Raw genomic sequence first — 20,750 nt, 5'->3', positions numbered from 1 at the left:
CTAACAAATACTTCCGTTAGTAACAAATATTTCTGGTTCTTGGAACTACTAACAAATATTTCTGGTTCTTGGAATCGGTAGTAAAAATACTTTTAAAAAGTTTTTTTTAAAAAAATTCCATGATTGCGGGGCATAGCTGATTGTCACAACTGATGAAACTTTTTTTTTTACTTTTTAAAAGCATTTTTAAAAAATTACCTATTCACTGGAACGGTGACTCTGCAAGGTTCCTGCTATGTTGCAGGGGCCATTTTGTGTGAAGTCCAGCTGCTTCTGCATTGTGTAGGAGTCAGTTATGTAGGTTTTGTGTTATTTTTGTGTAAAGTGTGAAAGTTGGTTTTTGAGCTCTTTGGGGCTTGCAAGTTTCCTGCATGTTGTTGCAAAGGCCATTTTGTGTGCTTTTGCATTGTGTGTGAGTCAGTTGTGTGGCTTTTGTGTTATTTTTTGCAAAGTGTGATGGTTGGTTTTTGAACTCTCTGCTGTGGCCCATCCACATCCAGTGCAGCTGGTCACAGATCCTGAGGATCGAGAGACGGTTGTGGCACGGCATCCTAGGCCTGTGTACCTGGCAACCAAGTCTGATAGTGAGGAGGTCAGAGAGGGTGTGGCGTCAGAGGTTGAAAGACACCCAGGGCCTTCTGCACCTCCCGAGGTGCACATGAGCGACTCAGGAGAGGAGGAGCCTCTTCTTGATGCTAGGGTATGCAGGGCTGCCAGAAAACAGCAGTGGCTAAGCAAGAGGAGGTCTCTGCATGAATAGATCTGTAGAACAATTGGCCACACCCTTAGACTATTTAAGGCTTAGCCACATGACACTTCAGTGAGGAAGTCAACTTTTGTTATGTTCCAGCTGTTCACTCGGACTTCTCTCTTTTAATATTATTGTTTGAAGGATGAATTACATACTGGCAAGTTGGACTAATTATCTTTGGGCTTCCTGCCAATTCAGAGTGAGTCCATGAATAAGATCTGTGTGATCAAAGAAATGGTTTGTTTTGGTTTCTATTTGGACTCTGGCCCATTGTGGGAACTCTAATTAGCAGCTGGCACCAAAAAGACTTATTTCCTGATTTTTGCTGAACTTTTAAATCCAAACCTCACTGACCCTAAAGGGTTAGAATTGAATGCTTAAAAATTGTAAAATCAGTCTATGTGGCCCTATTTCCTGGGGGGCTTGTGGTTGGGACAGAACTCAGACTGTAAGATTCCTGCTTGTTGTTGCAGGGGCCATTTTGTGTGAAGCCCAGCTGCTTCTTCATTTTGTGTGAGTCAGTTGTGTAGCTTTTGTGTTTATTTTTCTGCAAAGTGTGAAAGTTGGTTTTGGGGAATTTTGAGCTGTCTGTGACTCTGAGAGGTTCTTGGTTGTTGCAGGGGCCATTTTGTGTTCCTTGGCATTGTGTGTGAGTCCGTTGAATGGCATTTGTGCTGTTTGTGTGTGGTGCAAAAATTGTTTTTTGAACTCCCCATATCATATGAACATGACCACAAACCACGTCCACCCAGTCACACGCCCTCCAAGCCACGCCACATAACCAGTAGGGAACATTTTAAGATTTCATCACTGATCAGGGATGTTAAACTCCAGGCCTGGGGGCTGGATCCGGTCTGTGGGGTGCTTAAATCTGGCCTGCAGGACCACCTTGGAAACAGCGAAGGACCAGCCCCTGGTGCCCTGCCAGTCAAAATGGAGCCTGCGAGGCCTCTTACAACTCTACAGCCCTCTCAAGCTCTATTTTTACTGGCAGATGGTTGCAAGAGGCTGTCACAGTTGAAAACAGAGTTCAGGGCCCCGTTTTCACTGGCAGAGCATTCAGGCTATCACAGGCATTCCCAACATGAGTGATGGTGAGTTGTCCATGCCCACCCTGGTCATCCCCACTCCCCGAGATCAAAGGCAACGCTGATGCGGCTCTCAATGAAATTGAGATTGACAACCCTGATCTATATTGTGGAGATTGCCAGGAATTTCTGGGTGGATGTATGGCTTGGCCCGAGGCATGGAGATCAACTAAGGGTGATGTGGAACCCATGATGAGGTTGTAACATGGGAATAAATCCTGTGTTATCATTTTGCACCCTGTCCATTTGTAGCTGAGATTGATGATTCCTATTGACTTCAAACGGAGAGGACCTGGACCTTCTTCCAGCAAAGACATTTTCGGTGCATCATCTTAAGTTGTTAGAGGAAAAATGTGCCTCAGCCATTGGCATCTCACAGACAAGTTAGGCTAGAGGCTCAGTCTTACTGTAAATAGAGCTTTATGCGTTTTCTTGTCAAGTTATCTCACATTATTATTGGGTGTTGTGGTTAGTTCTGGCCCAGCTCCTGCCTCAAGGACTGTGGATGTGGGGGAGACATCCACATGCCGCAGGCCTGTTTTGCTCCCGGTGGAATCTGCTGATGAAGGCTCCTCTGACCAAGAAGACATGAGTGACAGGGAGAAGGAGAGTGGGGCAGACAGCTCAGAAGGAGATCAATTATCTAGCTGCTCCTTGGATTAAGAACAAGAGTTAATGATACAGCCACGCATGCGGAGAGCGATGCATAGGCCAGTGATTTTCAACCTTTTTTGAGCCACGGCACATTTTTTACATTTACAAAATCCTGGGGCACACCACCAACCAAAATGACACAAAACGACACCCTAAGACACTCTCCTCTCTTTTTCCATCCCTGTCTCCCCCCCCCCCTTGTGTGTGTGTGTGTGTGTACACATTCTGGAACCCTTTCCAAAAACAGGTGAGGGCTGGGGATTTTTCCTTTCTTATTCTTTGGGTGCTTTTTATCATATGCTTTAAATCAAGAGTCACTTCTCTCTCTCTTTTGTTTCTCTCTCTTTCCTCTCATTCTCTCAATCATTTTCTCATTTCTCTTTTTTTCCTCCCTTTTTGCTCATTTCTCTCTCTCTCTCTCCCTTCCTCTCCTTTTCTCTCTTTCTCTCTCTCTTGCTTTCTCTCTCTTTCTTTCTCTCTTGCTTTCTTTCTCTCTCACTCTTGCTTTCTCTCTCTTTCTCTCTTTTATCTCTTGCTTTCTCTCTCACACACACTCTCAGTCTCTCCCTCCCTCTCTCTTGCTTACTTTCTCTCTCTCTCTCTCTCAGCAAAAAGTTGCGAGACCAAAACCTGAGCTTCCTTCTTCACGGCACACCTGACCATGTCTCGCGGCACACTAGTGTGCCACGGCACACTGGTTGAAAAACACTGGCATAGGCAACAACAACTGAGAGATTATTATCAAAGAAAACGAGGCCACCTGTGGTTGGGTGGGGCTGTGCTAATTAGTGAGGCTGCTACAAATAGCCTGTGGGTTTGGCCATTGTGGAGGATTATCTGATCGTTGTGTTTCGTGCCTGCCTTGCTGACTTCAACCTTTGTGTGCTGATTTTTTCCCACTTTGAAACTAAACCAGAGCAAAGTGTGATTCACTTTGTGAAAGAAGAAGGACTGTGAATTGCCTCACAGCTGCAAGCTAAGTATCTCAGAACTGATAAGGGGCTTGTACAAATTATCAGTTTGTTTGGAGACGAGTGTTCTTTGCTATACCAAAAGAGGGCTTAGTTTATCTGAATTTTCGGTATAAAGAACATTGTTTTGAATTTTCAAGTGTGTGTGTATCTGAAATTTGTATCTGAATTTTCGGGAGGATTCTACCAGAGAGCTCGACAGAACATTGGGGGGGGGGGGGGTGTTGGAGGAGGGAGAACTGTATGTATCACCTTAAACTCCTGGATGAGATGGGTTATAAATCCAATCCAGTAAGTAACCATTTTATTTGGGGAGATTCGAGTTGACTAGAGTGCCATTTATTTTCTTTTTTCTCTCTCCATTCCCTCTGACTACAAAGAAAATATTCCTCGTGAACCTTCCTTTCAAATGATAAAATAGTAATGGATGCTAAATTATAAATAGTTCACATCAGAGGTGCTCTAATGAGATTTTGATAATGTGCAACCTTTAGAACCGAATCATTAATCAGGTAAACTAGGATGGTTAGAACAATAAATAAAACAAATGATAGAACTGGCTTTCAGTCCTAACTTCGGGGGTTTCCCCCCCCGCATAATTTAATTGCAAGACTTGGAATGGGGGTGGGGTGGGGTTTATAAGTCTCTTGGATATTTTCAAGGTGATGGAGGCCGTATTGATCCAGGAACTGCTGGAAGCCCCACAGCTTAGAGGAAGCATTCTTCCAATCCACGGGAGGTTTCTCCAGGATTCCTTCCATATTTGGTCTGATGACCTAGACTCTACAGAAGCTATGCCTTGATCTGCAAGAATGAGGGGGCTACACCTTTGGCTGCTGTGCTCATGAGATTCTGCACCTACAAACATTAGCAAAGTGAAGTGGGGCTTAGCTGTGGAGAGAGCATCAGCAATCAAGTTAGAAGTGGTCTTTGGACAGCACCTCAGAGGAGGCTAATGAGTAAGAGGCAAAAGTGACTAAGGAATGATGTGGCAAGTCCAGTTTTCCCCCCTTGGTGATGCTGTTGGCATACACAAAAATGCCACCCACACTGAAGAGTGTTTCAAGTCTGCATTACAGTTTTTAAAAACACATTTCCACTGCTGGGTTTCAGTTATCCTGTCCTGCAATCTATTTATTTATTTTTGTGTCAATCAAGTATAGGATAGTAGTTTATATAAACATATCGTATGTATGATTGGTTTTTATATAATGGGTTTTTAACTGCTTTTTTAGTATTGGATTTTGTTGTACTGTTTTACTGCTGTTGTTAGCCACCCCGAGTCTGCGGAGAGGGGCGGCATACAAATCCAATAAATAATAATAATAATAATAATAATAATAATAATAATAATAATAATATTGTAGAAAGTAATGATAAAAGAGGACAAATAGGACAGTAGGACAGGGACGGTAGGCACACCCCTTACAGACCTCTTAGAAAAGGGGAGAGGTTTGTGGAAGAAACAACAGAGTCAGGTAGTGAATTCCAGATTTAGAATGTTTGGAACTCAACTCCTGGGGTATTCTGTCAAATTATTTGCAACAGGTTGTTCTGTTTGACGGGGCTGGTTGAACAGCAAGGAAATACAAAACACACACACAAACCGTAGATTTATGAAGCACAAAATATATTGCTTTGCAAATTGGCTGAGAGCTGCAATGACGGCAGAAGAATGTCTGTCTGTCTGTTTGTTTATTTGTATGCCGCCCCTCTCCAAGGACTTTATGACTAAAAAGGTTGGGGTTAACAGCCAAGCCGGTAATGAAAGTCTCAGATCCCCCCGCCCCCAAGGTTTATCAAGAATGTCTCCAAAGTGGCCTGCACCAAAATACTCACTCTATTGTTCAAGAGCTAAGGTCTTTCCAAACATAAGTGTCCAAAAACTGGGTTGTTTTCCAAAGATGCAAGATGTTGGTTTAGAGACGGAACTCTGTTTTGTTGCCTCTGTTAATCATGAACGATAATTCCTGCGAATGGCCTCCCAAAAACCTCCCCTTTTAAGCCTGCTGCAGCATTCTCTAATTACTCCCAGCTGTGCTTTAAGACCTTCTTCTGCGTCTGCGCAGCTGCTCCTGTCATCCCATCATCCTTCGCACCTGGACATTGAGAATTAATCACTCCCTCCTCATCTGACCCAGACGAGACTCTTAACTGGGGGTTCCACAGGCACTGCAAGGGCCTCCACCTCTACTTCTCCAGCACCTTCAGCTTCCATCTCTCCTTCCCCCTCACTGTCTGAGTCCTCCAAGAGCCACACAGGTCTCCAATGCTCCAACAGACCCAGCTCATCCAATTCAAAATCTGTTACCCGAGGAGCTGGCTGTGAGCCAATCACAACATAGGTTGAGAAGGGGCCTGCCATGACTCCCTTGCAAGAAATTTTTCAGCTTAACCACCACCCTGGTAATTCTTTATTGGGCTCCCATCTTGAAAGTGACCATGGAGGTCTTCTAATCCAAGCCCGTCAAGCAGAAGACCTATACAATTCTGGACAAATGCCAGTCCAATCTCTTCTTATAAACCTCAAGTGATGGAACACTCACAACTTCTAGAGACAAGCCATTCCACTGATTAATTGTTCTCATTGACAGGAAATGTTCTCCTTAATTCTAGGTTGGATCTCTTGTAAGCTTCTATCCATATCTTCTGGTTCTGTCTTCAGGTGTTTGGGAGAATAGATTGATTCCCTCGTCTCTATGACAGCCCCTCAAATATTGGAAGACTTCTATCATATCATCCTTAGTCCTTCTCTTTGTTAGATTAGACATTGTCAGTTCCAATGAATGGTTTAGCCTCCAATCCTCTAATCATTTTTGTTGCTCTTCTCTGCACTTTTGTATTGTCACCGCAATACAAAAGTGCAGAGAAGAGCAACAAAATTATTATTATTATTATTATTATTATTATTATTATTATTATTATTATTATTATTAATTGGATTTGTATGCCGCCCCTCTCCATAGACTCGATGGCGGTGACCAAAACTAGACACAAGTGTGGTATACTGTATATCGGTACATATTGTTTATTCTCATTCTCTCTTCCTCTCTCCATCTTTCTTTCTCTCTCTCTCCTTCCCTCCCTCCCTCCCCCTCTTCTCCCTCCTCCCCTCTCTCCCAGTATGTATGTGAGTGTACAAAAAAAGTGTGTGTGTGCGGTGTAGAGCTACCAAAATTTTTACAACCACACTGTGGGCATGGCTTATGCAGGACGCCCTGCATTTTCTTTCAACATCTTTCAGTGCAAATTGGGTGCTCTGGGTTGCAGCTCCATTTTTGCTACCCCACTACATTCCTCCCCCCTGTGTGTGTGTGTGTGTGTGTGTGTGTATAAGCATACTATCTATTTCATTTTTTTTTAACTTTTAAAAATCAGCCAAGATGGGGCCAGTGTTTATTCTAGACTAAAACAAGACTAAAATGACCATGTTGTATGAAATGGCTGGATAAATTTTATTCAACCATCATTTCAGTCACATTATGTTAACTTACGTTACCATAAAAAAATGTTATGAACCTAAACATCCACAGAGAGAAAGGACAATATGTTTTATGCCAAGGTTCTTATCAGGAAGATGAAGTTAAAAATATAGTAAAATAACCAAGGAGCAAAAAAACCATACTACTTCTATCGCATTCCTTTTGGTTTGTTGTTTTGTGATTGCAAATTCATTCATTCATTCACAGAATGTCAGAGCACAGAATCAAATCCATATCTTATGATATCAACCGGTAGGATTAAATCATTTGATCCAACTCTACTTTGTTTTCCTCTTATCAATAAATAAATCTTAAAACAACCATTAGCAAGTGTAGTCCAATTTCCACCTTTGCAATCAGAAAGCAGGTAAAGAGGGCAAGTTCTTTCTTCCAATATTTGGGCTTTCGGGATAAATTGCTCTGAAACCATTGCTGAAGTAAACCTCTGTAAATTTGACAGCGCAATTGTTTATCCAAGTAACAAATTGGACAGTAGTTTATTTAAGTGACTAATGTTCCGCAAGGTTATAATCATAGATCCCGGTTTTGGGGTCCTGAATGCATTGTGAACCTTCAGTTTCTGCAAATTGAAACTGGATTTTTAAATTTATATATATATATATACATACATATATAAAAGACAAGTAGTGTAAAAATACAGGTTTATTTCCTAACATGTGCCTACCCATGAACTCCATTCCCCAAAAGCTTTCCCCATCCAGCTCACCTGTTCCTTTCCCACCCGCCTCACTTTCCCCTCCCCCACGCCCCAAGTTAAGCCCTTTCTCTCCTTTTCGGTCATGTGGGCACCATGGTCAGTTCTGTGTAGCTGATGTACATCACCTTAGGGAAACCTGTGGGGGGATACAAAAAGAAGAGTCAGAGAGGGGTCACCTCCCTCCTTTGAGAGGAAGGAATTGTCGACTAAACAATGCCGTCTGGGGGGACCCAGGGGAAGAGCCTTCTCTGTGGCGGCCCCGACCCTCTGGAATCAGCTCCCCCCCCCCCGGAGATTAGGACTGCCCCCACCCTCCTTGCCTTTCGTAAACTCCTCAAAACCCATCTCTGTTGTCAAGCTTGGGAAACTAAGACACTTTCCCCTTGCCTATGTAGTTTCTGTGCACAATATGACTGTATGTATGTTTTTATTTACTGGGGTTTCTCTTTTAGATTTTTATATGTATAATTGCTATCTTAGATACTAATTTATTTATTTATTGTTAGAGTTGAAAGGGACCATGACGGCCATCGAGTTCAACCCCCTGCCCAAGCAGGAACCCTATAGTACACCAGTCAAGTGGCAGTTCAATCTTCTCTTAAAAATGTCCAGAGTGTTGGAGTTCACAACGTCCGCTGGCAGGTTGTTCCATTGGTTGATCGCTCTGACCATCAGGAAGTTCCTCCTTATCTCCATGTTGAATCTCTCTTTGGTCAGCTTCCAGCCGTTGTTCCTCGTCCGGCCCTCTGGTGCCCTGAAGAATAAAGTGATCCTCTCCTCTCTGTGACATCCCCTCGTATACTTGTAGACTGCTATCATGTCCGCTCTGGCCCTCCTTTTCTCTAGGCTATCCATGCCCAGTTCCCCCAGTCTCTCTTCGTAAATCTTGGTTTCCAGTCCCTTAATCATCTTGGTTGCTCTTTTTTGCACCTTCTCCAGAGTTTCAATGTCTTTTTGAAGTGTGGTGACCAGAACTGAATACAGTACTCCAGGTGTGGTCGGACCAGGGGGTAGTAGAGTGGTATTAAGACTTCCCTGGTCTTGGACGGTATTCCCCTATTGATGCAGCTTAGGATTGTGTTGGCTTTTTTAGCTGCTGCTGCACATTGTTGGCTCATGTTTAGTTGATTGTCCACCAAGACTCCGAGGTCTCTTTCGCAGTCGCTACTGCTAAGAGGGGTTTCTCCTAGGTCGTATGTGTGTCCAGGGTTTTTTCTGCCTAGGTGAAGGACTTTGCTCTTGTCGATGTTAAACATCATTTTGTTGGTGTGGGCCCACTGTGTTAGTCTGTCTAGGTCTTTCTGTAATTTGAGAGTGTCTTCTAGGGTATTGGCTACCCCCGCCAGCTTGGTGTCGTCTGCGAATTTGATCAGTTGCCCTTCTATTCCCTCGTCCAAGTCGTTGATGAAAATGTTGAAGAGCAAAGGGCCCAGGACTGAACCCTGTGGTACCCCACTGCCTACGTTCTTCCATGTGGATTTGGAACCGCTGAGGACAACTCGTTGTAATTATTAGATTTGTCATTATGTATTGTTTTTATCACTGTTGTGAGCCACCCCGAGTCTACGGAGAGGGGCGGCATACAAATCTAATTAATAATAATAATAATAATAATAATAATAATAATAATAATTATTATTATTATTATTATTATTATTTTGGGGAGGGGTAGTTCTTATCTGGAGTATTCAGCCAAGCTACCAAGGCTTGTACACAATAGCCCTGGCAAGAGTGTGACTCCTGCTACAACCAAGATAAAATGAGGACCCAGATTGTTGGCGGCAAGGTGCTGACTGCTATTGCGCAACTTCGTGTGAACTAGGGATGGCCCTGCGCTGCTTCACTCACTTTCTCTCTGTTATCTGTGTTTTGTGACACAGGTGATCATTAAAATTAGAGCACCTAGATGTATAGCAACACAAACTGTTGTGGCTGGCTCTGGGCCAGCTCCTGCTCCAAGGACTGTGGGGGTTGATGTAGGAGAATCCTCCCATAGTCAGAGGCCAGTTTTACTGCCGACTGCTTCTGACAGCGAAGCGTCTGTAGCAGATAGTGAAAGGGAAGTGAAGAGGAAGGAATTACAGGCAGCCCAGTAGAGAGTCATCATTGGATTCAGAAGGGGAGACATTCATAGATGTGTGCAGACGCAGGTCAATGTCAAGGAAAGAGCAACTGCGGAAATACTATAAGAAATAAGGGAGATCACCTGTGGCTGGGGGTAATTAGGCTAATGGGGCTGCTGTTAAATAGCCAGCGTTCTTGCATCTGGGCGTGGACGTTTATCAGTTCAGTGAAGGAGAGACTTGCATCAGGATTCTACAAGGACTCTTTGAACTGTTTCCAGGACTTTTGAACTGAATCATAGTTAAGTTTGTGACATGAGAACTCTTGAAGGGGGCTGGCTGTGATGTCTTTACAGCTGCCTTGAATCTGCTTTGTGTTTGTTTATTGTTCTTCACAGCATTCAAGGCTGTTGCTTTGAAGGAGAACAATTTGACTGCCTAAAAGTGTGTTTGGTTTGTATTTTCCTTTTGATAAAACAGTGTTATTGACTTTACAACTGTGTGTTTGAATTCCTACTTTTGAACTTAATAAGGAGTTCGAGTCGAGAAGTCTGGCAGAACACAAACAGTTTTTCATTTTGATGATTCCTGTTTTTTTAAAATTATTTCTGAACTGATTGTGAAGAAACTTAGAAACATAGAAGATTGATGGCAGAAAAAGACCTTCTGGTTCAACTAGTCTGCCCTTATACTGTTTCCTGTATTTTATCTTAGGATGGATATATGTTTATCCCAGGCATGTTTAAATTCAGTTACTGTGATTTACCAACCACATCTGCTTGAAATTTGTTCCAGCATCTACTACTCTTTCAGTAAAATAATATTTTCTCACGTTGCTTCTGATCTTTCCCCCAACTAACCTCAGATTGTGCCCCCTTGTTCTTGTGTTCACTTTCCTATTAAAAACACTTCCCTCCTGAACCTTATTTAACCCTTTGACATGTTTAAATGTTTCGATCATGTCCCCCCTTTCCCTTCTGTCCTCCAGACTATACAGATTGAGTTCATTAAGTCTTTCCTGATAAGTTTGATGCTTAAGACTTTCCACCATTTTTTAGCCCGTCTTTGACCCTGTTCCATTTTATCAATATCTTTTTGTAGGTGAGGTCTCCAGAACTGAACACAGTATATGTGTATATGTGCATAGGAGAGATGGAGGAGTTGGAAGCACAAAAACCAACATAATTGTATAGAATTATGAATTCAGTTCACTTTTGTGCCTATTATCAACACATCGCTTGGAGCTTTGGAATAATTTACAATCTCTTTCTTCAAGCTTATTACTTTCCAAAGTTCTGCACTTCAATTCTCATTATTTACAAGCAACTTGAAAGATGCCAGATTGGGAAATCTTATTTTTATAGCTGGGACTTTTGATTGTGTGGTTAAAATTCAAATACCATGGACATAATGGTTCTTGGTCTTAGTATTTATGATGCCTTTGATGTCTTGCTCAATTTGTATATATGTTTGCATTCATATTTATTTCATAATATCCTAGATTGGATATAACTTGGAGAATTTTTTTCTTTATTTCACTGAATCTTTTTTACTTTTTTCTTTCTTTGCATTTTTATTCTGTATTTTTAATTTTCTTCTGAGTTTTGTTTGTATTAGCTTTATAACTGTAACTAAAATTTTCTCTCTCTCTCTCCATCCATCCATCCATCCATCCCTATCTGTCTGTCTGTCTATCTATCTATCTATCTATCTATCTATCTATCTATCTATCTATCTATCTATCTATCTATCTATCTATCTATCTAATCTAACATCTATCATCAAGAAACACAACTCATGGGTGGCTCCAAGCAAATGTCCTACCCTTCTATCAAACTGAGTTGGGTCGAGTTTTGCCTAATGAAGCCAAAATGGGTTGAGCAAATCTATCTTTTCTTTGGTATTTGCTAAATGTTTGTCACCTTTCCTGAGCATACATTCTTCTATTTTTTTCTTCCACCTTTTTTTGAACATCCAGTGAAACTTAAGGCACCCATTTGAAACACCTAGAAAACAGGTCAGTGTTCTTGGCCACGTTTGCTGAGAGGGGTTAGAAGAGATATTGAGTGGCCTCCACATTGTACCTTTTACCTTGCTAAAGTAAGGAATGGGGGAAAACATTTAAAATTATCTTTCATTGATTAACAGCAGCTTTTGTGTGCTCTGCTGAAGGGCCCTGCAGGAGTACCTCTCACTAGTACTGAGATTTCATTTCAACAAGGTTAAGACAGTGGTTCTCAACCTTTCTAAAGCCACGATCCCTTAATACAGCTCCTCTGTTGTGGTGACCCCTAACCATAGGTCTAGCACCAATTCTCCCAACAGAGCTTTAAGCTGATTGGCAGGAAGGGACAGGGGTGGCGCAGCAGGTAGAGTGCTGTATTGCAGGCCACTGAAGCTGACTGTAGATCTGTAGGTCAGCGGTTCAAATCTCATCACCAGCTCAAGGTTGACTCAGCCTTCCCTCCTTCCGAGGTGGGTAAAATGAGGACCCGGATTGTGGGGGCAATAGGCTGGCTCTGTTAAAAAGTGCTATTGCTAACATGTTGTAAGCCACCCTGAGTCTAAGGAGAAGGGCGGCATAAAAATTGAATAAAATAAATAAATAAATAAATAAGGGACACCCCCACTGTAAACGCCTGATTGGTTGGATTGTAAAAATATGTTCCAAGGCTCCAGAATAGAAGCTTTAGTTCCTAACACCATGGGAAATTAGTCTTTTCCTGTGGTCTTAGCTGAGCCCTGTGAAATGGTCGTTCGACCCCCAAAGGGGTCCCGACCCCCAGGTTGAGAACCACTGAATTAGAATGTAAATTTTTAAGATTTCATTTCCCCAAGGCACCGTGGTGGTGGTGGGAGAAAGGAGGGGAATGATACTTGATGGGTGAAGCAGAAGGAAAGGAAGGAATGGTACTTACAGGGCAAGTAGAGGTCAACTGGAGGCACGTCAGGTCAGGAGAGGGGTCACCAAAGAGCAAATAAGAGCGATACCTACTTTTGAGTTACTTACTGTCCGGTTTCTCATCTTTGCTTTCGCCATTCTGGGCGCCTTTCTGAGAGAGCCTCGTGGAGGCATTGACAGCTGTGGCCGCTGCCTTGAAGCTGCGCTTGCGTTTCTGCACGTTCTGTTCTGGGTGGAGGATGATGACGTAGACTTTGGGTACATAGAGCATCCCGAGTGAAACAAAGGCGCTCAGGCTCATGGAGATGGTGAGGGTTGTCGTCTGAATGTACATCTGGGAGAGAGAAAGACACAAGACTGCATTTTAGTCCAGAAGATTCGGACTGTGGCATGCAATCACCAGGATCGTGTTAGTTCAATTCAAGTCACTTCTGAGTCAAATTTGACTTCTAGTGCAGTGTTTCCCAACCTTGGCAACTTGAAGATATCTGGACTTCAACTCCCAGAATTCCCCAGCCAGCATTCGCTGGCTGGGGAATTCTGGGAGTTGAAGTCCAGATATCTTCAAGTTGCCAAGGTTGGGAAATACTGTTCTAGTGCCTTATACAGAGTTTCCCATTGCCGTTCTTTGACATAATTTTCCTTGATCCATTACCCAATAACTATAATTAACTGTGATTATATTTCTAAATCAGCCTCCTGGATGGTCACAGCGTCAAACTATAAACTTAATTCCAGCCTTCATCATTTTAGGTTTATTGGGTGATAAAGAGTCACACGTGGCATGAAATTGTTCAAATTTAAATGTCAAAAACTAGAGATCTAAAATGATGCAGTCCAAGAAGGGCTACCCTATTTGATCTTACAGTTGTGTAAAGGGTCTTTCATTGGCTCAGAAAAGAGGGGCTTGTAAGTACCCTTAGTAAAATTATTGTAATCTTCGTCATCTGCTCACTGACTTGATATATAAATGCTCACTTATTTCTATAGCAATTCTAAAACTCAACACACCAAAGTGTTTTTTTTTTCCTTGGATTTGCTTATCAGAAGTAAGCATCCAATGGACTTCCGTTGTTTTTCTGAACTGGATTTTGGATTCCTGAACTATTGGCTTATAGCAGTGATTCCCAACCTTGGCAACTTGAAGATATTTAGACTTCAACTCCCAGAATTCCCCAGCCAGTGAATGCTAGCTGGGGAATTCTGGGAGTTGAAGTCCAAACATCTTCAAGTTGCCAAGGTTGGGAAACACTGGCTTATAGGACCAACTTCTGAATCTGCCTGGTGTTACCTTCTAGGGAGTTTCTATTTAGTTCAGTATTCCTTGACCCTAGGTTGCTAATGGATGCTGCCTTCCGCTATCTCATGAACTGAAATAGACATGTTTTACTTTTACACAGAGCCATTAATGAATGATTAATTAATCAAGAAGAACGATGACGTTGAAGTGAGAGCAAGGAATCCTTGGTTGGAGTGCCTGTTTAAATTCCTGTGTTCAGCCTTTCTTGGGAAGAGCTCAGGATAGCTGTAAAAATGATCTACCGTAGCGGTTGGTCTCGTGGATTGAAATTTGCTCTAGAATTTCAAGTGCTGGCTTGGAAACTTGGAGACTGTGAGTTCTAGGCCTCTCTTAAAGCATGAAAGCCCATTGGGTGACTGGGTCTAGTTGTTTTCTCTCGTCCCAACTAACCTTGGCTCTATGATTTGTCGTTCATAGGATTGTTATTGTGGCGAAAATGAGAGGAGGAAGGAGTATTATATGTTTGCTACCTTGTGTTATTTATAAAAATAATAAAGGTGGGATAATAAAGAAATAGATAGAATTACCCCTGAGAAGACTTCAGGGGAAAGGAATATTTTTATTCTGCATAGGGATGTAACAAACCTTTGGCATTAAAAAATAATAATTGAATAGGAGTTGAACAGCAATAGCACTTAGATTTATATACCACTCCGCAGTGCTTTTACAGCACTCTCTGAGTGGTTTACAACGTCAGCATATTGCCACACATAATTTTCAGCCCCAAAAGAAAGGGAGGTTTATTTTTTTCCTAAAAGGCCGTTCTCCCTTTAAAAATTGCCCACTTAGAAGCTGTAGCACCACACACCCCTTGTGCTGTAAGAAGAAAAGCAGACAAAGCCATAGATCAACAGGGAAACAGAAATCTTTCCTTTCCTTCAGCCCTAAACCACAATCCAGTTCTAAATCCCTCCCTCCCACGGATCCATTTATACGGAAACCAACACAGAGAGAAATCAAGCAATTGTAACATTCAAGATATTTGGGAAGTGTGCCATTGAGCAAATGGCATGAATTATATAATTTAAATCAACTGCATGCAGAATGAGATGAATTATGAAATGAGCGTTGGCTGAGGGTTTTTTGACTGATGGCAATGACATAATTCATGACATTTGCATGATGTTGTCATGGCATGCATGCAGTGTCTTCGTGATTTGCAATGTAACGTGAAGGATGTTTAAGATAGCATCTAGTTGTTCTCCAGCATCTTGGTTGAATGGATTGGAGTCTAAGCCTCCTTATTAAGCACTCCAATACGAGCCATACTGTTTGTTTCATCTTGTAGTACTATGTAAGTAGTACTGTGATTTAAAACTGCATGCTAAACCAGGATTTACAAAGACAGTGGTAGGATTTTCACCACACACTAAGCCACATTGACCAAACCAAATTACAGTTTAACGTGATGTATAAACAAATATATTTAAAAGAGAATATAAAATGTTATCTTTTATAACAGAAAGAAGTGTTACAAGAGAAAATTGAGCTGTTCTATCTCTTTTTTGTTCTGGACAAAATCTTATAATGTCTTATAAGACACAGTGACCGAAATCACACATTCTATTATGTAATAATGTTTCATTTAGATCTGCAGGGATCCAATGTATCTGGGCAGAAAGAATAACATAAAACTATTAAATGGCACCATGAAGCATTAGTAATAATAAGCTCTAACCATTCATTTGCTATCTAGAAGTCATCTGGGTTTATCGTTGTAAGCTGCCCTGAGTCCCATGCAGTGATAGGCTACCAAAATTTTTACTACCACACTGTGGGCGTGGCTTATGCATTTTGTTCCAACATCTTTCAGTGCAAATTGGGTGCTCTGGGGTGGAACTCCAAATTTTGCTACCTGAACTGTGTTCATGACTGTTCCCGTAGGAGCCCATCACTGGTCCCATGGGATTGGGCAGCATAAAAGTCAAATAAATAAAATAAAATAAAATAAAATCTATGTTCTTCAATCCTGATAGTCTTAATTTAGTCATTTGGTGAACCAGTGACAGTGGCTTACGAAATATGATTAAGGGTGTTATAGGTTGGATTTGTAGACAATATTTCACCTGATTATTGTGTTAACCCAGTGTTGAAGTTTGTGGGACATACTGAACAATAAACGATCATGTCCAAATTATTAGGATTTGCACAAGCCATAAAAAGGGGGTAAATCAGCTGAGGTGGTGCAGTGAGTGCAGTACTGCAGGCCACTAAAGCTGACTGCTAGATCTGCAGGTCAGCGGTTCAAATCTCATCACTGTCTCAAGGTTGACTCATCCTTCCATCCTTCCGAGGTGGATAAAATGAGGATCCGGATTGTGGGGGCAATATGCTGGTTCTGTTAAAAAGTGCTATTGCTAACATGTTGTAAGCCACCCTGAGTCTAAGGAGAAGGGCAGCATTAAAAAATTGAATCAATCAATCAATCAATAAAACTTTGGAGAGGTGTGGCATGCAAGTCTAATAAATAATAATAATAGTAATAATAATAATAATAATTATTATTATTACTACTACTACTATTATAAATGTAATGAAAATATAACTGTTAGCAGACCCTGTAACAGAGCCAGAGCATGACTTTCTCATACTATCATGTTTTTAATATTTTCCTTGATGTTCAGTTCGGAGATCATGCAATGATATCGTGTGATCTAAATCTGATAAATAAAAAGGTATGTCACATTACTCAAAAAAACCCCCAACTAAACAATCAACAAAACAGAATACCAAGAAAGACATACAACTCATGGCCCTTTCAAAATTGAGCTCTACCTTTAATGTCAGGTTTCCTGCATCTGACATTTTCTAGATAACGTTAAGACTTTTACAACAAGTGATAGGATGGTTTTATTCAATTTTATTTTATGCCTTCATAATTTGATTCGTGTTGTTTTAGTTCTACTGTGGACGCATAAACAGTAAATACTTTTGTTTTTGCTCTTGTTCAATGTAAGCTATTGAAAAATCAGGAGGAATCCTGTAGCATCTACTATTAGTCATTCTGATTTTTTACTGTCGAAAACTAACGTGGCTGTCCTCCCACACTGTAAACTATTCAAAATCTATGTAATTGCATCAGGTATCAATCAGACCATTATATAAAGAATTCCCAGCCTGCTTAGTTAGGCATGAAAGCCAGCTGGGTGATTTGGGGTCACTCTCTTTCAGTCACACCATATAGCAGTGATGGTGAATCTTTTTTGGTTTGCATGCCAAAAGAGGGGGTATGGGGAGAGGGGCAAGTGCATGCATGCTCACACCCATAATTCCATACCCCTCCCATGCATGTTCAGGTGACACCTCCCCGCTCCTGGCACGTGATGACATGGCTGATTTTTGCTCTCCCAAGGCTTCAGGGCCTTTCTAGGAGCCTGGGGAGGCCGAAAATGGCCTTCCCCACTCCTCTAGGGGGTATTCGGAGGCCAGAAATGGCCCATTTCAAGTTGGGAAATGGGCCGTTTGTGGCCTTCAAAGGGCCTCTAAGGAGCGGAGAAGGCTGTTTTCGCCCTCCCCAGGCTCCTAGAGAGGTTCTGAAGCCTGAGGAGAGCAAAATAAAGGAACTTCCGGTTCAACTGGAAATCAGCAAATGGAATGTTTCCGGCCTCCAGAGGAACTCCGGAGAGGAGTAGAGAAAGCCATTTTCACCCCCCTCAGGCTGCTCGAAAGGCTCTGGAGCCTGGGGAGTACAAAAAATGGGCCTTCCCCACCCACTCCGGAAGCTGAAAACAGGCTGTTTCCCAACTCCCAGTGGGCCTAGAAGGCCCGAAAATCAGCTGGCTGGCACACACATGCACACTGTACCTGAGCTCGCGTGCCTACCAACATGGCTCTGCTTGCCTCTTGTGGCACATGTGCCATAGGTTCGCCATCATGGCCATATATAGGGTTGTTATTGTGGGGAACATGAGAGAAGGAAGATGTTCATTGTTCATGCGTTCACTACCTTGTGTTATTTGTAAAAATAAGAAAGGTAGGATATAAACAAACAAATAAAAGCCATTGCCAGATTAGAATTGCAATGAAGGATGAGATTTTGGGAGTGGAGGGAAGCAAACTCTAACTAGGAGGGGTGTTTAATTGAAATTATCTTTTACCTTCCTCCTGTCTACTTATCTTTATTGGAAGGAAATGGGACAAGATTATTGAGCATGCCTGGGGCCTTCATTCTGAACTGAGATAAATTTTCTGATGTAGAACTTTTAGGGCAACGTTGCCCAACATTTGGCACTTGAAGACATAGGGACTTCAACTCCCAGAATTCCCCAGTTTTGGCATCCTAGAAACAAATCCCTGCTTGATTAAAGCTCTGCTCAACCATGGAGTTCATTAGGGGATTTAAGGGCCAGTTCTTATTTTTTTCCCTTCAATCAACCTTATCTAGTTATTCTTGAGAGGATAAAAATCAGGGAATCTCTATTTTGTTGTCTTGAGTTTCCAGAAGAAAGCAAACGTGTAAATGCCACTAAAACATAAAACAGATGTGGAATCCCCTAGGCCAGTGATGGTAAAACTTTTTTCCCTCAGGTGCCAAAAACGTGTGCACACACACACTATTACGCTTACGCGAGTGCCCACCAACACCCATAATTCAATGCCTGGGGAGGGTGAAAATTGCCTCCCGTGCCCCCTGAAGTCTCTCTAGAGGCCAGAAACAGTCCAGTTCCCAACTTCTGGTGGGCCCAGTAGGCCTGTTTTTCACCCTCCCCAGTCTCCAGAGCCTCCCCTGAAACCTGGGGAGGGCAAAAACGTTCTCCCCCATTCCCCCGGAGGCCATCCGGAAGCCGAAAATGCCCTCCCAGAGCCTCCATGAGAGCCAAAAATCAGCTGGATGGTGTACACATGCACACTGGAGATGAGCTAGAGCAATGGCTTGTGTGCTGGTAGATTTGGCTCCCCAAGCCACCTGTGGCAGCCGTGCCATAGGTTCGCAATCACTGCCCTGGGCTTCTTTTATAATGTGTAAAATGTCTTTTCATTAGAACATGGTAGGTTTAATATAGGTTTTTTGCAGCTCCATAACCCTGTTTGTGCAATCTGAGAAAAAAACTAAGAAGCAAAACAGATTTCTTAAGCCTTGAAGAAGTTCAAGGCACGTCCAGCATTGCTCTGAGCCACAACTCCCATCTCCTCAAAACTGGGTTTTTATGATTTGAAAAGGATGCCATTAGCTTCTGCAAGCACCTAATTCAGCCCCTTAAAATTCTGTAAACAGACAGAATGAATAAACAGGACAGGTCTGACTTTGTCTGCTTCACCTGTTATAGCAACATCATAGCTTAATGAGTAGCCCTTGACTTACAATTACAGTAGTACCTCTAGATACGAGCTGCTCCACATGCGAGTATTCCAAGTTACGAGCCACGATGGGAGCGAAATTTCTGTTCCAGACCCGAGCACAAATTCGGGATACGAGCCGAGTTTCCACTAGGTGGCGCAAGAATCCTTGCTTTTGGTTATCTCCGTGGGGGAAAAACAAAGTCTAAAGCCATTTGTTCCAGATACGAGTTGATCGACATACAAGCTCTGTTCTGGAACGAATTAAACTCGTATCTAGAGGTACTACTGTATTTGTTTAGCAACCATTCCAAGTTTCAGTGGAAAAAAGTGACTTACAAACAGGTGTGGGATACTCTCTGGACGGGGGGACGGGGGACGGAGGGGGGACGCAGTGGGGTAGCGAAAATGGAGCTCCACCCCAGAGCACCCAATTTGGAGCATACAAATCCAATGAAATAAATACAATAAAAATAAATAAATTTGCACTGAAAGATGTTGAAAGAAAATGCAGGGCGTCCTGCATAAGCCACGACCACAGTATGGTAGTAAAACCTTTGGTAGCCCTTCACTGCTTACAACCAATTCTCACACATACAACTGTTGCAGCATCCTCACAATCATGTGATCAAAATTCAAGTGGTTGGCAAGTTGCATGTATTTGTAGCGATTGCAATGCTCCAGGGTGATGTGATTGCCATTTGAGAGGCCTTCCCAGCCAGCTTCCAACAAGCAACGTCAATGGGGGAATCTGGATTCACTTAATGCCCCACAATTCACTCAACAATACAGTGATACCTCATCATACAAACTTTTCAAGATACAAACCCAGGGTTTAAGATTTTTTTGCCTCTTCTTACAAACTATTTTCACCTTACAAACCCACTGCCGCCACTGGGATGCCCCGCCTCCGGACTTCCGTTGCCAGCGAAGCATCCATTTTTGCTCTGCTGGGATTCTCCTGAGGCTCCCCTCCATGGGAAACCCCACCTCTGGACTTCTGTGTTTTTGCGATGCTGCAGGGGAATCCCAGCATCACAAAAACGAGCGCTTCACTGGCAACGGAAGTCCGGAGGTGGGGTTTCCCAGAGAGGGGAGCCTCAGTGAAATCGCAGCATTGCAAAAACACAGAGGTCGGAGGTGGGGTTTCGAGGACTTCAGTGGTTTTGCAATGCTGCGATTTCACTGATGCTCCCTTCGCTGGGAAACCCCACCTCTGGACTTCCGTTGCCAGTGAAGCACCCGTTTTTGCGCTGCTGGGATTCTCCTGCTGGGATTCCCCTGCAACATCGCAAAAACAGAAGTCGGGAGGTTGGATTTCCCATGGAGGGGAGCCTCAGGGGAATCCCAGCAGTGCAAAAATGGGCACTTTGGCTGGCAAAATGGATGAATTTTGGGCTTGCACGCATTAATCGCTTTTCCATTTATTCCAATGGGAAACATTGTTTCGTCTTACAAACTTTTCACCTTAAGAACCTCATCCCGGAACCAATTAAGTTTGTAAGACAAGGTATCACTGTATTGGCAAAAAGGTCATAAAACTG

At 42.5% G+C, this 20,750-nt stretch overlaps 2 protein-coding genes across 2 annotated transcripts in view; both read right to left on the bottom strand.

Moving 5' to 3' along the window:
• PORCN (porcupine O-acyltransferase) overlaps nt 1-20,750 on the bottom strand; it is a 298,654-nt gene that overhangs the window by 236,522 nt on the left and 41,382 nt on the right. The window lies entirely within an intron of this gene.
• The window catches only part of LOC139158779 (metabotropic glutamate receptor 6-like), a 38,911-nt gene continuing 25,905 nt past the window's right edge, over nt 7,745-20,750 (bottom strand). The window contains exons 9-10 of the mRNA XM_070736116.1: nt 12,738-12,963; nt 7,745-7,800 (exon numbers count right to left, since the gene is read on the bottom strand). Coding sequence (XP_070592217.1) covers nt 7,745-7,800; nt 12,738-12,963 — 282 coding nt within the window. The remainder of the gene's footprint in view (nt 7,801-12,737; nt 12,964-20,750) is intronic.

Source organism: Erythrolamprus reginae, chromosome 2 (genome assembly GCF_031021105.1).
Source record: "Erythrolamprus reginae isolate rEryReg1 chromosome 2, rEryReg1.hap1, whole genome shotgun sequence".
Classification (NCBI taxonomy): domain Eukaryota; kingdom Metazoa; phylum Chordata; class Lepidosauria; order Squamata; family Dipsadidae; genus Erythrolamprus; species Erythrolamprus reginae.
Note: the sequence above shows the minus strand (reverse complement) of the source record. Positions and strands in the feature narration are given on the sequence as shown.